This window comes from Schistocerca cancellata, chromosome 9 (genome assembly GCF_023864275.1).
Source record: "Schistocerca cancellata isolate TAMUIC-IGC-003103 chromosome 9, iqSchCanc2.1, whole genome shotgun sequence".
Classification (NCBI taxonomy): domain Eukaryota; kingdom Metazoa; phylum Arthropoda; class Insecta; order Orthoptera; family Acrididae; genus Schistocerca; species Schistocerca cancellata.
In genome coordinates this window covers 411905198-411921937 of record NC_064634.1, presented here as the reverse complement: position 1 = coordinate 411921937, position 16740 = coordinate 411905198, and the positions used below count along the sequence as shown (strand labels likewise).

The 16740-nt window shown below is 43.6% G+C and overlaps 1 protein-coding gene across 2 annotated transcripts in view; it reads right to left on the bottom strand.

Annotated features, from left to right (window-relative positions):
- Nucleotides 1-16740, bottom strand: part of LOC126100632 (probable G-protein coupled receptor Mth-like 1) — a 406527-nt gene that overhangs the window by 39542 nt on the left and 350245 nt on the right. For both annotated transcript variants that reach the window (XM_049911258.1, XM_049911259.1), the window contains exon 8: nt 1318-1507. In XM_049911258.1, coding sequence (XP_049767215.1) covers nt 1318-1507 — 190 coding nt within the window. The remainder of the gene's footprint in view (nt 1-1317; nt 1508-16740) is intronic.

Below are 16740 nucleotides of genomic sequence, written 5' to 3'. Positions count from 1 at the left end.
TAAATAATACTTTTATTACAGTCGCGAAAGACGGAATATTTCTCAATATTACATACGACACCTATATCGTACTTAAATTAAATGATATGTTGTTATACAGTAAATTTTATATGAAATTTAGGTATCTTGTCCACCTTTCATTCTCAACATTGTGGCAACTAAAATCGACCATATGGAAAGTATACGCTATGGACTTCTACCTCTGCAAACTCTTCAAAATTTCGTGCAATGGTTTACTACATTTAATGCTGCATAATAACTGCATTGAACATCGAAACACAATTAAGTCATTTATGGGGGGAAGGTATCAGTCAAGAAGACGTGTAAAAATCAAATTTTTGGGCCAAATAGTTTTCGTGAAACCGAATGATAACTGTGTCAAAGCAGTGGGAACACCATGTCTCTGCACAGGCGAGCAGTGCAGAGATGACAAAATCGCGCACAGTGCGGAATGCGGGGAGCACGTGTCTGCAGCAGCGAAAGGGTTAATGAAGAGACAAAGCACTAGAAATTTCAAAAAATTGCATTCAAACGAATATAATTCGTGAAGTAAGGCACTTCGATATTGTTTTTAAATAATGAAAATATTAAGCACTGCATAAGGTTTGAACTCATAACCTTTCACTTAGCAGCCCAACGCCTTCACGGTTACGCTAACGCACTTCATCTGACTACAGGATGCCATGAGGACTATAACACGTCACGCAAAATACTGACAAACACTGTTGGTATGACTATGAATTACTCACGCTTCGTCGAAGTACAATAGGAAATAAACAATTACCGCTGTTCTTTATTGCGAAAAAGCGGTTCGTGAGAGTGATACAAACACCTTTCCTTGCTATCGCCTGAATTAGGAGTCTTATTGCTTGTTTGGTTTAATTAATTAATAGAATATGAAGCAATTGGTATAAAGAATGCTTTTTCCAAACTTTCTATAAAAGAATGTCTGCTATCAAGACATTGCTTTTGTTCTATCACTTTATTTATGACTGAACGTTTCTAAAACTGAAGACACTCGTCCATGCTCTGCACTGCAGTCCAGATGTGGCAACGTCGTTCTCTGTTCATTGGCTGACTGTGGTTTGTGACGTCAGATGCGCAGAACGAACCTAAACTCGGCCGCCAACATAAATAACGCGCACTTTAGTCGAGAATCAGAAGGCACAGTGCTTTGCGCAGCAGAAGTGGCAACAGAGCGCGAGGCAACACTGCCACCACAACTGCCATTGGCGCCCTGCTGGCGGGTGCCGTCCAACCAGCGCTCTGTGAGCTGTCGAATACTTTAAACGGCACTGTTTGGAGGCGGAAGCTCACCTCTGGCGTTCCTTGCGGTAGACGCTGTGTCCGCTGGACTTGCCGCGGCGGCGCCCGTCCACCATGTTGAGTATCTGCGTCTCCTTGTGAGCAGAGACGATCTTGACGGCGGTGTACGTGAAGAGGGAGAGGTTCCCCAGCAGCAACACAGCCACCGGCCCGTAGAAGAACAGCAGCGTCGCCTCGCGCCCTGCCACAGCAAAGTCATCAACGTATCTGCGGGTAGTAAAACACTACAGTCGTTACGTGTAAAGGTACGAACGTCAGCCTTCAGCGATCAGGAACGCGGTTCTTACACTACTGCACAAAACTTAAGGACGAAAGTAACTTTTACATGATGTGTCACTGCCAAATACGAGGTACGCCCACAAAATAAGTTCCGTTTAGCTATATAAAACAAACGAGTACAGATACAGAAAAAATATTTATTGCAAAAAAATCTACAGCTATTAAACTACTTTTCTACATAGCTCCCGAAATTTTGTAGGCACTTCTCATAGCGTGGCACAAGTTTATGTATGCCTTCTTCATACAAGGTTGCCGCCTGTGTATTCAACCACGTGATAAACATGTTCTTTCAGCTCTTCATCATCGTCGAAGTGTTGATCTCTAAGGACAGATTTTAGGTGTAAGAAGAGATGAAAGTCGCTAGGAGCGACGTCCGGGCTGCACGGAGGATGATCAAACGCGTCCCATTGAAATTCCAATAATAGTTGTTTGGTCACATTCGCCATGTGAGGTCGGGAATTATCGTGGAAAAAAACAACGCCTTTTGACAGTAATCCTCGGCGCTTGTTCTGTATTGCACGACGCAATTTCTTAATGGTCTCGCAGTAACCATGTGCATTGATTGTTTGGTCTTGTGGTAAGAAATCAATCAGCAAAATGCCTTTTCTGTCCCACAAAAAACACGGTGCACATGACTTTTAGAAGTGTCAAGATTTGCTTAGGCTTAACCTTCCTTGGAGATGAAGTGTGCCTCCATTCCACTGATTGCCGTTTTGTTTCATGGGTGTCGTACAGTACCCAGGTTTCATCCCCCATGACTATCCACAAAAGAAAACCATCGCCTCCTTCATTGTAACATGTCAAAAACTGAAGTGCACTGTCCATCCGTTGTTTTTTGTGTTGTTCAGAAAGGATTTTGGGTACCCAACATGAGCAAAGTTTTCGAAATTTCAGTTTTTCAGTAGCAATTTCATGATGAGTGATAGTTAGATTTGCGGAACTTCCATATCAAGGGCACTAAGGATAAACTTACGGTTGTGCTTCATCTTCTCTTCAATTGTATGAACCAGTTCATCAGTAACCTCAGACGGGCGTCCACTTCGTTCTTCATCGTGCACTTGATCACGTCCTTCATTGATCAGTCTGACCCATCTTCTAACCACTGAATCACTCATAGCATTTTGTCCGTAAACCTCGCAGATTTGCCGACGAATTTCCTTTGGTTTAACTTTATTTGCATTTAGAAAACGAATCACACATATGATTTCGCACGCGGCTGCATTTTCAATTGCGGCTGACATTATAAAGAAGCGCTACAAAGCACACGTCGGCAGGAGTGATATAAAAGTGGCGTAAATGTCTTCTTGAGTCAGAGTAACTGTCGCGCATCCTCGGAACTGCGATCGTAGCGCTGCCGCGGATAGAAATGGAAACGGAACTTACTTTGTGGACGACCCTCGTAACATAACGAACTTGGACCATACATAGAAGGAACTGCTACAGGGTAATAAGGAAGGTAACTGAAATACAATGAGACGAACCGAAATGATACTTTCGTTGCAAGACAAGAATTACACTGAAGTCACAGGGATTTATGATGAAAAGGTGGGACATCATATTTAATGGGCTGTGTGCTCCCATTGTGGTCACAAGTTTGGTAATGAGTTCTTGTGGTAGGGCGTTCCATGCCTCCATCAAAGAGGTCGAAAACTGCTGGATTGTTAGTGCTGCATGAGGACGTCTCTGCAACGCGCCCCACAAGTGGTCGATGGAATTTAAGCCGGGAGGAGGGGGGGGGGGGGAGGCAGAACAGTCCATTCAGCAAATATCGTCTCTTTGGAAGACCTCATTCGCCTGCGCAGTTTGACGCGGTCGCGCTCTGTCGTCGATAAAACTGAAGTCAGTACTGAATGCACCCCATTAAAGTCACACATGCGGAAGCAGTACAGTGCCACGATACTGCTGAGCAGTAAGCGTTCTGTGTTCAAAGATTTGGAAATCACAAGTACATGCAACATTACTGCCCTCCATCCCACAACACCTGGACCATCAAAACGATTGTGTTAGACAATGTTCCTGGGTGCATTATGTACTTCCATCACTCGCCGTTTGAGGGTATGTAATGCAGCCAGGAACGTTATTGAACATGATCGTTTTGGTGGCCCATATGTTATGGTGTTGGGAGGTACACTACTGGCCATTAAAATTGCTACACCAAGAAGAAATGCAGATCATAAATGGGTATTCATTGCACAAATATATTGCACTAGAACTGACATGTGATTACATTTTCACGCAGTTTGGGTGCATAGATCCTGAGAAATCAGTACCCACAACAACCACCTCTGGCCGTAATAACGGCCTTGATACGCCTGGGCATTGAGTCAAACAGAGCTTGGATAGCGTGTACAGGTACAGCTCCCCATGCAGCTTCAACACGATACCACAGTTCATCAAGAGAAGTGACTAGCGTATTGCGCCGAGCCAGTTGCTCGGCTACCATTGACCAGACGTTGTCAATTGGTGAGAGATCTGGACAATGTGCTGGCCAGGGCAGCAGTCGAACATTCTTTGTATCCAGAAAGGCCCGTACAGGACCTGCAACATGCGGTCGTGCATTATCCTGCTGAAATGTAGGGTTTCGCAGGGATCGAATGAAGGGTAGAGCCACGGGTCGTAACACATCTGTAATGTAACGTCCACTGTTCAAAGTACCGTCAATACGAACAAGAGGTGACCGAGACGTGTAACCAATGGCACCCCTTACCATCACGGCAGGTAATGAAATGTCGTGTGGCTAAGGCCTCCCGTCGGGTAGACCATTAGCCTGGTGCAGGTCTTTCGATTTGACGCCACTTCGGCGACCTGCGCGTCGATGGGGATGAAATGATGATGATTAGGACAACACAACACCCATTCCCTGAGCGGAGAAAATCTCCGACCCAGCCGGGAATCGAACCCGGGACCTTAGGATTGACATTGCGTCACGCTGACCACTCAGCTACCGGGGCCGGACATCACGGCACGTGATACGCCAGTATGGCGATGACGAATACACGCTTCCAACGTACATTCACCGTGATGTCGCCAAACACACGACCATCATGATGCTGTAAACAGAACATAGATTCATCCGAGAAAATGACGTTTTGCCATTCGTGCACCCAGGTTCGTCGTTGATTACACCATCGCAGCCGCTCCTGTCTGTGCTGCAGTGTCAAGGGTAACCGCAGCCATGTCTCCGAGCTGATAGTCCATGCTGCTGCGAACGTCGTCGAACTGTTCGTGCAGGTAGTTGTTGACTTGCAAACGTCCACACCTGTTGACTCAGGGATCGCGACGTGGCGGCACGATCCGTTACAGCCATGCGGATAACATGTCTGTCGACTGCTAATGATACTAGGCCGTTGGGATCCAGCACGGCGTTCCGTATTACCCTCCTGAACGCACCGACTCCATATTCTGGTAAAAGTCATTGGATCTCGACCAACGCGAGCAGCAATATCGCGATACGATAAACCGCAATCGCGATAGACTACAACCAGACCTTTATCAAAGTCGGAAACGTGATAGTACGCATTTTTCCTCCTTACACGAGGCTATACAACAACATTTCACCAGGCAACCCCGGTCAACTGCTGTTTGTGTATGAGAAATCGGTTGGAAACTTTCCTCATGTCAGCACGTTGTAGGTGTCGCCACCGGCGCCAACTTTGTGTGAATGCTCTGAAAAGCTGATCATTTGGATATCACAGCATCTTCTTCCTGTCGGTAAAATTTCGCGTCTGTAGCACGTCATCTTCGTGGTGTAGCAATTTTAATGGCCAGTAGTGTATATGGAGGTACTACCCAGCATACTACTCCTAACAGCTATATCATTAATCTGAAAACGAAGTACGTACTGATGTAGGTTGTTCAGTAGACCGTCCTCAGTCACCAGTAGAAATATCTGCGCTTATACCCATTACACCCTGTACACCCACTACGTTGCAGATACGCTTCAACAATCCCCTAAAAATGGAAGTTTTTTGATCACCCCTTATACAGCCGCGACTGCTACGGTCGCAGGTTTGAATCCTGCCTCAGGCATGGATGTGTGTGATGTCCTTAGGTTAGTTAGGTTTAAGTAGTTCTAAGTTCTAGGGGACTGATGACCACAGATGTTAAGTTCCATAGTGCTCAGAGCCATTTGAACCATTTGAACCTTATACAGCGTGACAAGCCAGATACAAGAAGATGACGACATAAGAATCTCATATACATTAACAATCAATAAGAGATATTTGCCTTTATCTCTATTTACTTTTTTATGTTGCTGATCTTAGAGTAACACTCTCCCAAGTACTCAACTATTATTACAATAAAATGTCTGTTTTCGGTGCTTAATATACCGTGTGCATTATTTAAGAAATTTACATTTTTATTACTAATGGATCCCAGGCTTCCAAATAAGACAGCTGGAGGCAGGACCCTGTCTGAGCTAACAATGAATATGGACGCTATAAAGATTTACAGCTAACTTATAGTTAGCCAAAAAGATTCTGAAATTGAATCGGACCAAACAATTGTCACCGTGGCAGCTAGTCGTCGCGGTGAGGCCGCTGACGATGACGGTGTAGTGGTGGTGTGTGCAAAGAAAGGCGATGATGTTCCATCAGTGTCGCCATAACTGGGGCACTCAACCCTCAGGATCATCACAACATCGTGACCATGAGTCGAGTCCCTTCGTACCGCTGTTACAACATAGGGCCAGCTAAGTAACAACTAGCGCATCAAATTTCCAATACGGAACCTCTGGCATTAACATCACACCGAGTTCCCTCGACAAGGGACCAAAAGTGACTCCTCATTAGAAGGGACGAAGTGCTACAACAGGCCACCCTGCTCTTATGAGTCGTAAAAGAAAAAGAGAAAAAGACAAAAATGGCATTAACATCGCACCGAGTTCCCTCGACAAGGGACCAAAAGTGACTCCGCATTAGAAGGGACGAAGTGCTACAACAGGCCGCCCTGCTCTTATGAGCCGTAAAAGAAAAAGAGAAAAAGACAAAAATGGCATTAACATCGCACCAAGTTCCCTCGACAAGGGACCAAAAGTGACTCCGCATTAGAAGGGACGAAGTGCTACAACAGGCCGCCCTGCTCTTATGAGCCGTAAAAGAAAAAGAGAAAAAGACAAAAACAGAGAGAGAGAGAGAGAGAGAGAGAGAGAGAGGGTCTGGTGCCAATACTCGGAAATCATACATTATTCGCGTATATGTCAATGACGCACCCCTGCCCCCCCCTCCCCACTCGCTCCCCCCTCCCCCCTTCATCACGCCACAGAAGGGCTGAAAATGCATAAGCACGCTTTACTACTTCGGATGATGTTCATATTTTGTCGAATGGTTTTGAACGGTTCCTAGTTGTTCCAAACCGTGCACGAGAGCAAAAATAGTGGTCGCGTTGCACTTTGAAGGGGTGCGATCACGTTCAATGGCGAACCCCCCCTCCCTCGCCCGGCCCCCGCCTCCCACTCCCACCCCCAGTGTTCTCTGAGCAGGGTTAAAATATCAAGGGGTGTCAGAAAACGTTGTCAAGAACGTCCTCCTACTGCTCATCGTAATGAGACTGTCATTCTCGACTGCGAAACGTGTGGCAATCACTACCCCAAGGAAAGGGGTGGTTTAATTAACGCCGTTAATTCCACCCCCTCAGGCCTTTCCGTGTCGATTCTGAGCGGCGGTGTGTGCGGAATGTTTTCCTTGACCACCCATAAGAAAACCTACGGATCTCAACTCGGATCGTCGCGGTTTTGACCTCTATCGCAGAGAAGGGGTGGAATATCGATAATAGGGGCTGTCACGACCTTCCCATCGTGAACACGTCCACGGTGCCTTTCGGCAGAATTGTGATGAAAGCTGGTGCCAATGTGGCGCCATTAATACACCTGAAACGGTACATGAACATCTGAAGTCTGGCCTTTTTTTCGTATGTGTCAACATCTTGAAATTTGAAGCGTCATCGACCTTGAGGATGACGTTGCAGGATGCCACCCTTTTGGATCACTACTGAGGAAGATTATAGACACCTTTGAGCCCAATTTCAAACTTATACGTGCCAATGGCAGGCAATTACGGGGTTTCGGAGAAGTGATCCTTTAATTTTGTTGCGCAGTGTATATTGATCTCACGCACTGAATGTGTATCTGCGTAATTCGTTCAATAGATATGTTATAATCTTTCTATGGGATTATACGCTATTACAGTGCCTCATGAAACAAACTCTTTTTCTTGGCCGAAGACTTTGGGGCATATAAATCAGCACTATATGAGACCTGACAAGGTGATGCATTATCTAAATTAATAGATCCTGCAAAAGAGAGATGCTAATTGTTCTCTGAGAAGTTATAAGAAACAAGCAAGATACTAGTTTAAGGATTTAATAATTTTGTAGTCTTCGATTTGTCAGTCTCACAGCGTGTTGAATAAGATCGAGACTGGATCTAGCAATCAAAAATTGCCATATACTGAGTTGATCACGTTTGTACATTCGCGTTCACTCGGCAGGATGTTCAGTGAGCGATTGTAATCGCTCACACAACCGTTAGTGACTACTTGTTTCGAAACTGTATCGGCTCTTCCTCGTGCACATCTGAGAAAACGAACCGGGTTCTTCTAGCGACTCGAATAGACGTGACGTCACGAGTGACACATTTATCTTTCCATGCGTCACACAAAGAATCGTCGGTGATGAAGAACTTACGACAGGGTATTAATTTCTAGGATTCCATTTCGTGTGTTTATAGCTCTGGGTGTCGCACACGAGTGGCGTGTCAGCTATGTGTTTCAGAGGCTCAAAATACATACACTGAGAAACACGGTATGCTATCCATTCCGGTGTATTATAAAAATAGACTGCGAAAATAATTTTAACAGTGGCAATAACTGAAACCTTTGCAACAGAATGAACCGTTATGAAAATAGATATTTATACTCTCTGTGCTGTATAGATTTATTGAAGGTAATAAATGGGTCTCAGTGTGAAAAAATGGGCTTATCGATGCCACATCCCGTTCTCAATTTCTTCTCTGAAACTATCATTTGAAAACTGATTACTTTAAATAGATAAATGATTTCCTGTGTTGTTCTGCTCCTTATTTCACAGTTTTTTAGGGCAGTTGTCTATCGGACTGGTTCGACCAATGAAATTTATCTTTATACGAAACATAAACAGAATTCCCTATGAAAATAAATATGTTAGTAGCTTTAATCCTGCTGTCCAAGTAGGTGAACTTGTAAATGAACGACATACATTGGCAACTTTTCCAAGCAGATCGAATCTTCTGTTGTTTGAGCGGAAGGCTGTGCGGTCATAGAGAATGCTTCAAGGGAGATCTCTTACCTGTGTTTGCTGTATACAAAATACTGATCTCAAGACCAAACTTATGAGATCAGGAATCTAGAGTCGAAAACGCATGCTTCAGGCGCTGCCAGATCTAGAACGTGGAAAAAGTGCGAGAAAGTATTTGAAAACGGAACACTGGGCTGCCTCCCGCGACGTTCTTGCCTGCGGCCGTAGAGTAGAAATGTGTCTGGAGTGAGCATAACGCACTGCATATGTTCTCACCATCATACCGAGTGTGTCAAATGACTTTACTATATAGGCGTTCGTTTTCATTTCATGCTAAAACTGAAGCTTTAATATTACGAGGGTCATTCAATAATTAAAGGGACAAATTGGTCTGGAGAAAAAGCGTTTATTTTTACAGAACAATACTTTTTCTATTTTTCGACGTAATCCCCATGACTATTTATGCACTTGTTCCGACAGGCTACAAGCTTTTTTATTCCGGCTGCAGAGAACTCTTTATCTTGATGTTTGAACCAATTTCCCACAAACTTGTTCACGTCCTCGTTGTCTTGCAACCTCTTCCCACGTAATGCCTCCTTCAGTACACCAAACAAATAGAAATCACTAGGTGCTAAATCAGGACTGTAAGGGGGATGAGGCAATACTTCCCAGCCCTTTTTGTCGATGGTTTCACGTGTTAGTTGTGCGTTCTCTTGCTGGAGAACGACACCTCTCCTCTGAGATCCACGACGTACCCGTCTCATGGCTGGCTTCACCTTGTTTAAAAGCAAACCCGAGTAGTATTGGTTGTTCACTGTGCGCCGCTTTTCGAGATAATCACAAAAAACTGGACCCTCAGCATCCCAAAACACCGTCAACATGACTTTTGAATTTTTTCTTGACAGGTGAGTTGGCGTGCTTTGTCTTTTGGTTCTGGCTCATGTTAGTGAACCCAAGTTTCATCACAAGTTAAAATTTTGTTGAGGAAGTGCTCACCTTCGCATTCATAACTTTCCTTTAGCTCGGTGCACACTCTCAACCTCGTTTCCTTGTGTAGCCGCGTCAACTCCTTTGGGACCCATTTTGCACATGTTTTGCGGTACTTCAGATTCTTACAGATAATGTTATGAACTGTACCAGTACTAACTTGAATCTTATCAACTATAATTTCCACATTCACACAGCGGTCGGCACGAATAATGTCATCAATTCGACTTTCAAGCGAGGGAGTTGAAACTGCCAGAACGGTGTTCGTCAGTCACGGAATCGCAACAATTTTTGAACAGCTCTGCCCACTTGTAAAAATTTGCACGGTTCATACAACCTTCACCATAAACTTTAGACATTCTACAGTATATATTCACTGGTCTCACGCCTTCAGCAAGTAAAAAACGGATAACAGAACGTTGTTCAAGCAATGCGGACGTTTTTAGCGGACTCTCCATCGCAAAATGTATTTTTGAGGTTATAAACAAAACTATGTTGAGACATAAGGTGATCAGGTTTCATCCCAGTGATGCCAACTTAAAAGCATAAAAGTACCAAACTTGCCCTACAAACCGTTTTTTCCCCACACAAATTTGTCTCTTTAATTATTGAACGACCCTCGTACGTGTATTTTCATTATATCCATTCCGTTGTGGATGAGGAACTGCAGCTTTGATTTAAATTCGCGGTTTATGCACAGGGGTTGGACAGAAATAAGGAAACACCGTGAGAAATGCGTGCTTGAACATAAACACAGATGCTAAACAAGCCTGTAGGTTGCGCTGTTGTATTTGACCACGGACGGCACGTTGCACGTTGCAAGTGTCACTCGCGTTGAGAAGTATTTTATGTGTAGTTGTGAGTGCATTGTGGCGGAGCTAAGTGAATTAGAACATATTCAAATTGTTAGTGCTCGTATAGTGGGTGCTTCTGTACCAAAGGTAACCGAAGTGTTTGATTTTTCAAGAGGCACCGTATCGAAGATTTATACCGCATATAGGGAAAGCGGAAAATCATCATCCGGCAAATAACAACGTGGACGAAAGTGTGTGTTGAGTGATTATGACGGACGTTGATTGAGGAGGACGGTGACGAAAAACAAGAGGGTGACAGCTGCAAAAGTCCGTGCGGAAACGAATGTTGCACTTGCAAATCTAGACAGCACCACAACAACACGAGTGGAACACCATCAGCTAGGCATAGCAGGGAGAGCTGAAAATAAAAAACCACTCTTTCGTGATGCAAATGCCCATCAGAGGAAAATGTGGTGCCGAAGCAGTAAAACCTGGTCCATGGAGCAATGGAAGACAGTCATTTGGTCCGCTAAGTCTTGTTGCGCACTCTTACCAACTTCTGAGCACATTTACGTCCCAAGAGGGAAACATGGCGAGGGTTCGGTGATGATTTGGACAGCCATATCGTGGTATCGCTCAAAAGAGGAAAGGCCGCTGGACCTGATGGGATACCAGTTCAATTTTACACAGAGTACGCGAAGGAACTTGCCCCCCTTCTTGCAGCGGTGTACCGTAGGTCTCTAGAAGAGCGTAGCGTTCCAAAGGATTGGAAAAGGGCACAGGTCATCCCCGTTTTCAAGAAGGGACGTCGAACAGATGTGCAGAACTATAGACCTATATCTCTAACGTCGATCAGTTGTAGAATTTTGGAACACGTATTTTGTTCGAGTATAATGACTTTTCTGGAGACTAGAAATCTACTCTGTAGGAATCAGCATGGGTTTCGAAAAAGACGGTCGTGTGAAACCCAGCTCGCGCTATTCGTCCACGAGACTCAGAGGGCCATAGACACGGGTTCACAGGTAGATGCCGTGTTTCTTGACTTCCGCAAGGCGTTCGATACAGTTCCCCACAGTCGTTTAATGAACAAAGTAAGAGCGTATGGACTATCACACCAATTGTGTGATTGGATTGAGGAGTTCCTAGATAACAGGACGCAGCATGTCATTCTCAATGGAGTGAAGTCTTCCGAAGTAAGAGTGATTTCAGGTGTGCCGCAGGGGAGTGTCATAGGACCATTGCTATTCACAATATACATAAATGACCTTGTGGATGACATCGGAAGTTCACTGAGGCTTTTTGCAGATGATGCTGTGGTGTATCGAGAGGTTGTAACAATGGAAAATTGTACTGAAATGCAGGAGGATCTGCAACGAATTGACGCATGGTGCAGGGAATGGCAATTGAATCTCAATGTAGACAAGTGTAATGTGCTGCGAATACACAGAAAGATAGATCCTTTATCACTTAGCTACAAAATAGCAGGTCAGCAACTGGAAGCAGTTAATACCATAAATTATCTGGGAGTACGCATTAGGAGTGATTTAAAATGGAATGATCATATAATGTTGATCGTCGGTAAAGCAGATGCCAGACTGAGATTCATTGGAAGAATCCTAAGGAAATGCAATCCCAAAACAAAGGAAGTAGGTTACAGTACGCTTGTTCGCCCACTGCTTGAATACTGCTCAGCAGTGTGAGATCCGTACCAGATAGGGTTGATACAAGACATAGAGAAGATCCAACGGAGAGCAGCGCGCTTCGTTACAGGATCATTTAGTAATCGCGAAAGCGTTACGGAGATGATAGATAAACTCCAGTGGAAGACTCTGCAGGAGAGACGCTCAGTAGCTCGGTACGGGCTTTTGTCAAAGTTTCGAGAACATACCTTCACCGAAGAGTCAAGCAGTATATTGCTCCCTCCTACGTATATCTCGCGAAGAGACCATGAGGATAAAATCAGAGAGATTAGAGCCCACACAGAGGCATACCGACAATCCTTCTTTCCACGAACAATACGAGACTGGAATAGAAGGGAGAACCGATAGAGGTACTCAAGGTACCCTCCGCCACACACCGTCAAGTGGCTTGCGGAGTATGGATGTAGATGTAGATGTAGATGTATCCCATGGGTACTGTACTAGGTTACATTACCGCCAAGGATCATTTGACCATTTTACCTTATCAGGTCCATCTCATGGTACATTTTTTTCCTCAACGGTGATGCTCTGATCCAAGGCGACAGATGTCGTGTTCAAACAGCTCGCACCGTCCAGGAGTGCGTTTGTGAGCAGCAGGTTGAACTGTCGCATCTTACCTCCCTACCAGATCCCAAAATTATTCAGCCTTTGTGATCTGCTTTAGACAGAAGGGACGTGGTCGCTCTCCACCTGCACGATCGTTAGCTCAACTTGCAACTATTTGACAGAAAGACTGGAATGAGATTCCCTTGAAAACCATAAGTGACCCGCATATATACATTCCGAGATGACTGAAAGCGGTTTTGAATACCAAGGGTTTTCCTACGCAGTATTAGGTACAATAATGTGTTGAATTTTTTCTGTTTCCATATTTATGCCGACCCCCTGTAAGGTATAGGCAACTTGTAACTTTTTGAATTTGATACGATTTACTTGTGTTGTACCATTAACCATTTTCAGTAGAGTCCTGATTCGTCATCAGATGGAGAAGCTACAGGAAGATTATTCACTGGACCATGCACAGCTACGCGCTGCCATCCACTGCTGTGAAAATAACGAAAACTGAGGTATAAGTTGCCCAAGTCTTTAGGAAGCGAAAGGTCGTCATGTTTCGAACAATTGCGTCGCTGTGTTTGGTGGTATCCACGACCATTTAATTCCGGTAAAGAACTGTGTGAAAGCTGAGGGAAATATACGTTATCGCAATGAAATTGTCCTGGATACCAAGACGCAGTGCAATGTAACATTACGATCCATTTCGGTAACTTACGCCACAGTTATCGTCATTTTTCCCAGCACCACGACTCTAGCGTTTAGCTGCAATTGACCCAGAGACCAGTCTCTCTGTGACGCCTTTATCTGATGAGGCGCCTGCAGTGGCTCGAAAACTGATTAATGGACAATAAATCGCATGAAATTAAAAAAAGAGATTAGTTGCGTATCACCTACATACACCGCCAATTACAGGTATTTTTCCTACTTTACATATTTCTTTAGGAAAATTTGGGTTAATAGCTGCTGCTCCTATGGATGCAATTCTAAATGTTTGTATATGAAATAAGAAACGGTTGCTTTTCATAGGTAAGTGGCATAATAGTTTAATTATAGCTATTACACAAGTAATATGGAGACACTGTAATGAAGGCCTAATATCTCAGAACTATTTTCTGTAATTCTATGGTTATATATTCACGAGAAGGAAGAGTCTACGAATAATGATCAAAAGAATGTGAGAAGAAAAATACACATACCGAGTAATCACTTCAGATGCTTTGCTGGATTTTCCCTTCAGATTGTTATTTTCACCATTTGATTATCCCAGATGAAAAACGTTAGGGTATAAGATGCCATTAGCACCATTTTCAGTGTCATTCTGTTAATTCTTCTTTTTTGCTATCACATTGATCTTTCCCCTAATGTGTAACACTGTAGCCTAACTTAAATTTTACAAGTCACATCTTTAAACTAAGTCGTTTTATTTATACGCAAGAATGTCTGAACAAGAGAATGAAATGTATTGTATTATGTTGGTTTACTTCACTGAACATTTGTTTAACTCATCATCATCATCATCATCATCATTTAAGACTGATTATGCCTTTCAGCGTTCAGTCTGGAGCATAGCCCCCCTTATACAGTTCCTCCATGATCCCCTATTCAGTGCTAACATTGGTGCCTCTTCCGATGTTATACCAATTACTTCAAAATCATTCTTAAGCGAATCCAGGTACCTTCTCCTCGGTCTGCCCCGACTCCTCCTACCCTCTACTGCTGAATCCATGAGTCTCTTGGGTAACATGACCCCACCATCTAAGCATGTTCGCCCTGACTGCTACATCTATAGAATTCATTCCCAGTTTTTCTTTGATTTCCTCATTGTGGACACCCTCCTCCTGCCATTGTTCCCATCTACTAGTACCTGCAATCATCCTAGCTACTTTCATATCCGTAATCTCAACCTTGTTGATAAGGTAACCTGAATCCACCCAGCTTTCGCTCCCATACAACAAAGTTGGTCGAAAGATTGAACGGTGCACAGATAACTTAGTCTTGGTACTGACTTCCTTCTTGCAGAAGAGAGTAGATCGTAGCTGAGCGCTCACTGCATTAGCTTTGCTACGCCTCGCTTCCAGTTCTTTCACTATGTTGCCGTCCTGTGGGAATATGCATCCTAAGTACTTGAAACCGTCCACCTGTTCTAACTTTGTTCCTCCTATTTGGCACTCAATCCGTTTATATTTCTTTCCCACTGACATTACTTTCGTTTTGGAGATGCTAATCTTCATACCATAGTCCTTACATTTCTGATCTAGCTCTGAAATATTACTTTGCAAACTTTCAATCGAATCTGCCATCACAACTAAGTCATCCGCATATGCAAGACTGCTTATTTTGTGTTCACATATCTTAATCTCACCCAGCCAGTCTATTGTTTTCAACATATGATCCATAAATAATATGAACAACAATGGAGACAGGTTGCAGCCTTGTCTTACCCCTGAAACTACTCTGAACCATGAACTCAATTTACCGTCAACTCTAACTGCTGCCTGACTATCCATGTAAAGACCTTTAATTGCTTGCAAAAGTTTGCCTCCTATTCCATAATCTTGTAGAACAGACAATAACTTCCTCCTAGGAACCCGGTCATATGCCTTTTCTAGATCTATAAAGCATAGATACAATTCCCTGTTCCACTCATAACACTTCTCCATTATTTGCCGTAAGCTAAAGATCTGGTCCTGACAACCTCTAAGAGGCCTAAACCCACACTGATTTTCACCCAATTGGTCCTCAACTAATACTCGCACTTTCCTTTCAACAATACCTGCGAAGATTTTACCCACAGCGCTGATTAAAGAGATACCTCTGTAGTTGTTACAATCTTTTCTGTTTCCATGTTTAAAGATTGGTGTGATTACTGCTTTTGTCCAGTCTGATGGAACCTGTCCCGACTCCCAGGCCATTTCAATTATCCTGTGTAGCCATTTAAGACCTGACATTCCACTGTATTTGATGAGTTCCGACTTAATTTCATCCACCCCAGCCGCTTTATTGCACTGCAATCTATTGACCATTTTTTCCACTTCCTCAAATGTGATGCTATTTCCATCATCATTCCTATCCCATTTTACCTCAAAATCTGAAACATTACTGATCGCATTTTCACCTACATTGAGCAACTCTTCAAAATATTCCCTCCATCTGCCCAAGGCATCCACAGGATTCACCAGCAGTTTTCCTGACCTGTCCAAAATACTTGTCATTTCCTTCTTACTTGTCTTTCGAAGACTGCTAATTACACTCCAGAATGGTTTTCCAGCAGCTTGACCCATAGTCTCCAACCTGTTTCCAAAGTCTTCCCACGATTTCTTCTTCGATGCTGCAATTATCTGTTTGGCTTTGTTTCTTTCTTCAACATAACTTTCTCTGTCTACCTGGGTTCTGGTATGTAGCCATTTTTGATACGCCTTCTTTTTCCTTTTACAGGCTGCCTTGACTGTATCATTCCACCAAGCTGTTTGCTTCATCCTACTTTTACACACTACTGTTCCAAGACATTCTTTAGCCACTTCTAGTACTGTGTCCCTGTACCTTGTCCATTCCATTGTTTAACTGTTTTACCTATTTCATGTGATATTTATTCTACATTGGAGAAGATATTTGTACCTAATTTGCGCAACGCAGATACCATAAAAGTTGTACGATTACTCTGTGCTTGTCTATAAACAAGAGAAAACCGAATAAAGAAGAATCGAGAAAAATGGGCAAACGTCTATCTATATATACTACGAGGGTTGAGTGAAAAGTAATGCCTCCACCTTCGTAACTCTTCAACAGTTGGCAGCATTGGTATGCGGCAGGTACTGGCTTGTTCCGTA